Source organism: Cryptomeria japonica, chromosome 9 (genome assembly GCF_030272615.1).
Source record: "Cryptomeria japonica chromosome 9, Sugi_1.0, whole genome shotgun sequence".
NCBI lineage: Eukaryota > Viridiplantae > Streptophyta > Pinopsida > Cupressales > Cupressaceae > Cryptomeria > Cryptomeria japonica.
Window position 1 is genome coordinate 484,314,143 of NC_081413.1, and position 9,066 is coordinate 484,323,208.

Genomic DNA, 9,066 nt, shown 5'->3' on the forward strand with positions numbered 1-9,066 from the left:
ATTAGATAATAGTCAGGAAAACACGTCATCCACCGACCTTTTGTGGAGGCTAAGAACTTAAGAAAGGCCTGAGCCAGACATGGCTTCCCAAACTCAATAGCAGCTTCTTCAATTTCTTTTGAGTAATTATTATTAACTCCACTAGTAAATCAATGTAGGAATCTGACTGAAATATTCAGGTGTGACAATATACGAGAATAAGCCTTTAAGGCATTAGAGAATTCTTTTGCTTGGGAAGCTGTCAGTCTCAACTTATTCTAATGGAGGGAAGTTCGTATCTACAATTTCACGCCCACTCTTTTCTTTTTAAATGATAGTAGGAAATAAGGATTCTTTTATCTCAATTTAGCCCGAAATTGCTTATGCTGGTGTTGATTGGTTGCTAACAGTCCTTTCTTCCAAAGAGACAATCAGGTTGACCTAATTGCAAAGGTAAGCCTAGGATTCTCACCACAGAAAAATTCAAATAAGTTTGGAGTGATGTTATACTTTGTCTTCATACTGCAGAGGGCTTTGTAGCGAATGTATTTTCAACTAGGCATAACTAGCAATAGTATTCGATAGCCACCGTGCATCAGTTTAGTTGGATTCCATTCTCCTTGTCGATGATCATTTTTATCTGGAGAACAAATCCATAACAACTACTTTTACACTGCAGAAACAAGCATCAAACTAGAACATCCTTGTTGAGTAAGCACAGATATATAGACAGTGAGATTATTGAAGAAGCTTCGAAAATCCCTCAGAATATTGTTCATGTTGGAAATGGTGGAACCTGGTTCCAACTCTCAAAACAAATTCTTTTGCAATAATCTGAAGCATAAACCTGGCTCCAGTGTGGCAAATGAGTGAGGTTTTTGACAAAAAAAATAGTTTTCCTATGGACAATGTTAAACAACCCAGAAGCAGTTGCCAACTTCTCTATGTAGAGGAAAAGCAATAAATCTTCCTCCACATCATTCAATAAATATCTTTTATATGGAATCTATCATGCTGCCTTCATTTGTGAGGGTAATTTCTTCAATTTTGCTTAGATCTCCTGTGTTTGTAGTTGTATATTGCCTTCTATATATAGAGCATGTACAGTTTTACAGACTTAAATCCAACTCCATCCAGGTATCTTTTTAATTCCTCTATGATCCATCAATTTCCTTGTCTTTTGAGCATCACCCCACCTGCCCACCTCTGCATAAAGATTAGACAGAAGAACGTAAGGGGTGGAAGTTTTAAAATCCAACTCAAAAAGTACTGCTGCTGCAAATTGCCCTAGCCCTGTATGCTTATGTGATCTACAGGCACCAAGAAAACACATCCACACAACACCATCAGGTTTTATTGGCATTTTGATGATAAAGTTTAGGGTACTCTCAAGATAGCCAGCACGGCCAAGAAGGTCAACCATACATACATAATGATCCATTGTATGCATAATGCAATAAGAGTCACGTATGCAATTGAAATATTTACAGCCCTCGTCCACTAGGCCTGCGTGGCTGCATGCAAATAAAATGCAAACAAAGCTTACACTGTCGGGAATGATTCCAGAATGCCTCATTTGTTCAAAGAGTTTGAGAGCATCCATTTTATAGCCATGCATTGCGTATCCGGAAATCATTGCAGTCCATGAGACCAAGTTTGCATTTTGAATTTTATCAAATAATTTCCGCGCCTGTAGAATGCATCCACTTTTTGCATACATATCTATCAGTGCATTTACAACTACAACATTGGACAAAAATCCGATTTCTATTATTTTTTGATGAATCTCCGTGCCATGTTCCAAAGCTCCAAGTTTTGCACAAGCTGGCAGGATGATGGCAAAGGTCGCTGTGTTTGGCTTCACATTCACTAATTGCATTTGCTTACAAATGTCCAAAACCTCCTCAACAAGCCCATTTTGTGCATGTCCACCTATGATTGCATTCCATGAGACTACATCTCGTTGAAGCATCTTGTCAAACAATTCACGTGCCTTCTGTATGCTTCCACATTTGGCATACATGTCTATCAGGGCATTGCCAACCATAATATGTGAGAAAAATCTGCTTTCAATTATTTTTTGATGGATCTCCATACCTTGTTCCAAATTTCTAAGTTTTGCACATGCTGGAAGGATGCTGGCAAAGGTTGCTGAGTTTGGCTTGACACCTGCCGATTGCATTTGCTTAAAAACCTCACAGGCCTTTAAACAGTGCCCATTTTGTGCATTTCCTGAGACCATCACAGTCCATGTGATTGTATCTGGATGATACATACTGTCAAACAATTTGTGTGCCTTGTATAAGCTTCCACATTTTGCATATACATCTATAAGGGCAGTCACAATTACACTGTTGGACAGAAGGCCGCTTTCAATTATGATTTGATGGATCTCAATGCCCTGTTTTAAGGCTTCCATTTGGACACACGCTGTGAGTATGGCAACATAGGTTGTCGAGATTGGCTTCACACCTGCCAATTGCATTTGCTTAAAAATCTCCAAGGCCTTTTTACCAAGCCCATTTTGGGCATGTCCAGCAATGACTGCAGTCCATGAGATTGCATCTCGTTGAGGCATTCTTTTGAAAATCCTAAAAGCCTCGTCTAGATCACCATCTTGTGTATAACCAGTAATCATAGCAGTCCAGGAGACCACATTAGCATTATGCATTTTGTCAAACAAATCACGTGCCTTGTGTATGCTTCCACATTTCGCATACATGTCTATCAGAGCATTCCCAATTACAACATCTGACAAAAACCCAATTTCCACTATTCTTTGATGGATCTCCATACCCACTTCTAAAGCTCCGATTTTAGAGCACGCTGAGAGCATGCTGGCAAAAATGAACTGGTCAGGCTGGGTGTCAGTTTGTTGCATTTGATGAAACAGTGCCAATGCCTCTTGAGGAAAACCGTGCCTTCTGTAAGCTGCAATCATCATTTTCCATGAGAAGAGATCTCGTTCGGTCGTGTGGTTGAAAACTTTGCGAGCATTAACCAAACTTCCGCACCTGTCATACATGTTGGTAAGTGTATTTTGTAAAATAATGTTGGTAGCAATTGTAAATCCCCTGTAAACGACATGGGAGTGGACTGGCTTACCCTCTGAAAGGGCATTCTTGGCAGTGCAGATCTGCGATGGTAGAAAATACGTTGAAAACTCTACAGAAGCATTGTTTTTGGTAATCAGAATGTATATTGCCTCCTTCAAGCAACCCTTACTACAGAGCCCCCTGAGATTGGAATGAGCAGTAGGTAGCATTCTGTGATTGAATGCTTGAAGAATGTGTTCTGTTTATCATTTCATCACAGTCAACAACCACCATATCTTTGCGTGACTCTGTTTCTCTAAACCTGTTATAATCACCATTACTTTCTTTTGGAAAACTGCAATAATAATTCTGTTGATGCTTCTAGATTAGATTGTGTGCAATAATAACATTAAATCTTGCATAATAGTCATGAATTAATTGTCTTCATTTTAGCATGGTAAATTTTGTCATAGGTATAGTTTATAATTATAGCAGGAGTATTTTGCCATGGAGGAATCAGTATCAGTACCTATTGTGGGAATGTCGCAGATTGTCCTCGCTTTAAAGTGACATCATTTATCGATATCATATAGGTGCCTACAATACGGCATTGCTGGTAAACCAAGCTTCTATGGCAGACATTACTGACTTGGCCTAATACTCTTTCCTGACTTATAAGGAAAAAAACTCTTTCCTTATCATTTAATACTCTATATCATAGTTTGATAAATATGAGAATTATTGAATGTTTTTTAAGAAATTAAATGTGAATAGAAAATATACTAGTTTTGGAATTGAAAATGGATTATGGTTTTACAAAAAATAACTTTGAAGAGTAAATTATCTTTAAATTTTATGTAAATTTGAAATTCTTTGAAGGAAAATCATGTGGCTTTCAATTAATCTTACATTTTGATCTAATTTGCAACATACATCAAGATAAAATGTGTATTTCTATCATCCAATTTGTTCATATCTCTATTATTTGTTGGTTTTTATTAGATAAAATTTGGAAAGAATAAGTTCCTTTTGAGAGAAAAATCACCAATTATATTAAGATGAATAATTGGTTTAAACTTATGTAAACACATTGATTATCATTTTCTAAAGTATTAATTTGTAAAATAAAAATAGTCAACTAAGATACTTAAAGAAAGTAAACTAATGAAAATATCTACTGATAGAAAAATAACTATAACTTTTTAATAATGAAAATGAGAAACACAGACAACAAGAAACTTGGTCTTGAAATCTAAATATCATTGTCAACGATTCTAGCACGTCGCATAAATGTCTAGATATTGTGTTATCATCTGGGATGAACAAAATAACAAAAAACCTAAAAAATTGTGAAGATATAATCTTCTATTTAGTCAACCTATAAGAACAAATATGAAAAATATGTTAACAAAAACTAGATAATAAAAATATAAAGAAATAAACTAAACAACAAGATTTAAATGAGAGAAATGAACAAAAAACAAACACTTGCAAATCTATGTGTAGTTGAGTGGTCTCAAATTACTTGCAAACACAAAGTAATGTCGCAAATTGCATCTTATGCAATTTCACATCACATACACTTTCCCTTTAGTTACAATTGGGATATTTGTGTTATTTATCCTTAATCCCGATCAAAAGCATCCCTTATGCCATGCATGCCCAAATTCTCAACTATTAGGTCTGATTTTCACCTGGACGAAAGTGCTAATTTAGACATCCCATCAAAACCCAAGATTGTGCTAGCCATTGGGACATTACACTTGTCATGTTTCAGCAATGTAATGCCTCTGCCAACTTGCAATGACGTCAAGAATCATCAGATTTTGCTACATTAGCTTTAAACCTCTTCCTTTAGCCTCCAATTCTATTTTTTTAATTCCATTCTTGCATTTTGTCATCTCTTGAACATCTTTCTTGTACTCGTGACTCTAATATTCATACCAACTCTCTTGTTCAACCACACACTGTTTTATTTTTCATGGTGACATCTTGAAGCTCATTGCTATTATACGAAGAATGTCACTGTGACCTTAGAGATCATTGTTACTTCCCTGTTGCACTTGTAGGTTGCTCAACTTCATCTCCTTGGGAAATGGTGTACCTTTGAAGGTCATTGAGCATATTATTTGATTGTCTTTCTAGCATATTGTTCATTCTATCTTTTATGTCTATTATCGATATCTTTGTCTTGGTTATCTATGGAGGTGGAAACACCAAAGCGGGGGTTTGACTATGGCAAGCCCCTATACAGCCACCCCACCCCATCTCTTTGATCTTCTATGTATAGGTTCTAGAGAAAGAGCTATCTAAAGAGAGTCCTCTCAATATTCGGCGATCTCTTTCCTTTCTTCGTCTCTTCAATAGCTTAGTTTCATTTATAGTTTCTTTTAATTATTTTAATTCACTATTCAATCATAGTTTATAGTTCCCCAAGTTTGAGACATTGTACATATTGTTCTATATTTCTTGTGATAATGTTTGTTTTCTATCTATATAAGAATTTAGCGTAGTGCATTGTCATTTGCACCCCATACAAATGTTCTAGATAGAGAGTTAGCCAAATTTTCTAGGAGACCTTTATGGTCTACACTTCTAGTTCCTAAATTCTCAAGAACTTAGATAAATTTTATGCACACTAAAAACCTCATATTTTGACAATAGTAAGATAAACCTGAGGGTCGTCGTTATCTTCAAATTTGTCTGAGTTGAGGGTTGGAATTTGAGCTCTTGAAGGATTTGATTATCCTTTACAACAATTCATTTTTTCTCACTCTACATTTTGGTGAACCCAACATAAACTTGCCTTTAGATAAAAAATAGACAATGTTTCAAAACAAAAAAAAAAATCTCAAATGGTCTTCTCTCACTCTCCAAAGTTTGTAGGACTGTGTGTTGTAAGAGTTTTGCATGAGCTTCATGACCCATTCTACAACTTTTGGGACCTTAGTTAGAAGAATCTTGATAAATCTAAACTTACCTCAATCTAGATACAGTCCTACCAAACCTAGAGTAATGTTTTCTAGAGATCCTAGTTCTCCACATTTCCAACATATTTTCACAAATTCTTCAAATTCAAACTCCCAACCAAATTCTTAAACGAATTATCCTCCTAGGTCTCCTCCTACTATGGACCATGAGGTTGCCCATAGAGTCCCCTTTGAGCAAGTGCAGTCCTTGGAAGAGACCTTCAAGGACTTTGAAAAGTTTCTCAATTGTGATAACTTGTTCACTCAAGTGGCCCCTATTGTCAATAATCTAAGAGACCTGCTTATCTAAAATCACAAGGGCCTTGATTTACTTCATGTGTTGACCAACATAGATGAGACACATGTGCCTTCTTACACATCAATCTTATTTCAACCTCACAGTTTTCACTCAAAACTCACGAACACCCAATTAACTATTTTGATTCCTAAAGAATTTGTACATATGGTAGAATCTAATCCTATTGTAAATCTTATATCTTTTAATAATATAATATCAATACTAATTTTTTGAATACCATTATCCCTAGAATTAATGTTTCTTATAATTCTTTGGGGTATTCCATCCCTACTGCAATTGCTCCCACAAATCTTACTTTCATAGTTAATGCTTCCATAGCTAATGCTTTGACAACTCAAACTTTTGATGCAATGGCTAATCTGCCTCCGCCTCCCCCACCATCTAATCCTATTTTGAACGCTCTATCACAAAACATGGGTCAAATGTTGTCCCATCTTGCCATCTTGACCAATGTTGCTACTCAATCCACATTGACACCTTATTACTTAACTATCTTAAATGCACCCATGCCCTAAGGGATTGAGATATTCAAATTTGATAAATATAGTGGTAAGAGATATGTGCATGCTAATTCTTTCACTATGATTTGCAGTGGTTGATTACATTAGGATCATCTATTGGCAAATTTATTCCCACTATCCCTTAAAGTGACAACTCTATATTCTCTTTTGAGCAACTTATGAATCAATTCTTATAGTTGTTTCAAGTGCACATTGGATCTAAGGTCACTATTGTTAATCTTGTCCATTTTAAGCAACAACCTAAGGAGAGGATAACTAACTTCATCTCTTGATATCAATCTCTATCTCTGAAAAATTCACTATGCTTTGCCTGATTCTAACATCTAAAGGATGTTTATGGGGAATTTACAGTTAGCGTTAAGGAAAAGAGTTCTTCTAGTGAAGAATCATTTCTTTGCACATTTGTGTACTTCATTGTGGGATTATTAGTAAACTTTGACTCAAAATAGGGCTTTTTTCTTGTCCTCTCAATTTGATAATCATGAAGTTGTGTCTTCTTCTGAGGGGTCGAGAAAGAATAAAGCAGTGGAAAATGTAGTTACAATTCCTCAGGCAACTGAGAAAGGCACACTTAGATCTCAACAAAATCATACTTGAGTGTGCTCCAAAAACCATTGAAGGAAAATTAGATCACCCTCACATAAATTAGATCACTTCCTAATAACAAGCCATACCCTATTTCATATGATGCTTCTAAATTATGTCAATATCATTGAGTTCCTAGGCATGATACCAAGCATTGTGTGCATCTGTGTCATGTGATTCAAGACCACGTAAATAGCAGTACCATCCATCTCAACGTTAAAAAACAAGGTTCGAATAAATCTATTTCTAAACCCAACAATCATATGCAGATCTACATAGACCCTTTCCACATCATTCTTTGGACTTTATTATCACTTCTTCAACTTCTCCACCTAACGGTTTTAATTATGTGAACATGGTGACCATTACTCTAATCTCCCCTCAAAATTGTAAGACCAAATTACCTAATATATTTTTCACACCAAGCAATGTGTCATATCATGGAGACCACTCCCCACTTTAAATCCCTACTAGAGTCAACAATAATAATGTCACTGATGTTATGGTTGACCCTAATAGCAGAGTCAATTTTATAACAGAGAAGACACTCTTTATCCATTTATTTGTTATTCCTTTTGGTACCTAAGGCAATTTCGACAACATTTGTTGTGATTTTAGAATTTGACCTATTTAGAGTGAAACTAGGCATTCCCTTATTGGTTTCCATTAGTGCAGTCCCCTCTGTATTTCATAAGTTAAAAGTTTCTTCATAATGGCACTATGAAAACTATCCAAGATTCTTGATATAAGCTACTAGTGTCGCATGAGAGTCTCTTGACCATTTTTTCCCTAATATGATGGGACCCATGTTTCCCTATGGCAATCCATTACATACAACATATTACAAGTATAAGACTAAGGAATCAACAGCTTGTTTGGTCCCACCTCCTTCTTCTACAACTCTATGTTGGTCTTCTCCTACATTATAGTTTTCTCCATCATCTATTCCTTCTTTTTGGGGGCTAAGGACAAGTCTACTCCCTCAAATAAACCTCCCTATTCCTCTAAGACCTCACAACCTCTAGTTGTACCTCATATTCCTTTGATTATGCTTGACATAGGAAAAGGAAAGGCACCTACATTATCAAAGTTAAAGTCCCATGATTTTTAGCTTTCTTTTCTTCACACCATCTCTCTCCCTACTTTGTATGGCAAGGGTGTGCATTGTTCTATAAATGGTCCTTCGCATGCGACTCTTGCACCTTGACCCCCGAGGGTTCCTCTGGTTCCTTCATTTTATCCCAAGGTGGATAGAGGAAAGGCACTCACAATTGTGGTTAATTATCTCATCTTTGTTTCATGTATGGATCCCCCTCTTTTGATAATAATGATTGAAAAGATAACATCGCCTATGGACCAAGACATTACAAAGACTTCTCAAGCTTTTGTTCCCATTCCCTAGCTTTGTAGACTTTAACTTATGCATGATCGTAAGCATTGTTAATGGTTGATGACTTAGGAGTGGAATTCTACATAGAATACTAAGGATGAGTCTTTTGTTTCATCTCCTACGTCTTCCTCTTCTATTCTTGTTCCATTTTTTGTTGTTTCTCCTACTTTTATTTTTGTCATACTTTGGCTCCTTCGAGAGATGATGATGAACCTCACCCCAAAAGGGTGTAGGTATTCATTAAGTTCCCTCTTTTGAAATACATCTT

General features: G+C 36.1%; 1 protein-coding gene across 3 annotated transcripts; it reads right to left on the reverse strand.

Annotated features, from left to right (window-relative positions):
- Positions 1–725: 725 nt before the first annotated feature.
- LOC131057756 (pentatricopeptide repeat-containing protein At2g13600-like) lies at positions 726–3,675 on the reverse strand. 3 transcript variants are annotated; one of them, XM_057991918.1, is made up of 2 exons: positions 3,544–3,675; positions 726–3,383 (listed from the first exon to the last, which is right to left on the reverse strand). In XM_057991918.1, the coding sequence occupies exon 2, from the start codon at positions 3,242–3,244 to the stop codon at positions 1,097–1,099; it is 2,148 nt and encodes a 715-aa protein (XP_057847901.1). In that variant the 5' UTR covers positions 3,245–3,383; positions 3,544–3,675; the 3' UTR covers positions 726–1,096. The 3 variants fall into 3 exon arrangements, with proteins under 3 accessions (XP_057847901.1, XP_057847908.1, XP_057847917.1); XM_057991925.1 differs by having other exon boundaries at positions 726–3,336; positions 3,544–3,670; XM_057991934.1 differs by lacking the exon at positions 3,544–3,675 and having other exon boundaries at positions 726–2,993; positions 3,085–3,213.
- Positions 3,676–9,066: the final 5,391 nt, after the last annotated feature.

What these genes read in the sequence shown, in the direction of transcription:
- LOC131057756 (XM_057991918.1), bottom strand. Translation starts at nt 3,244, where the DNA reads ATGCTACCTACTGCTCATTCCAATCTCAGGGGGCTCTGTAGTAAGGGT.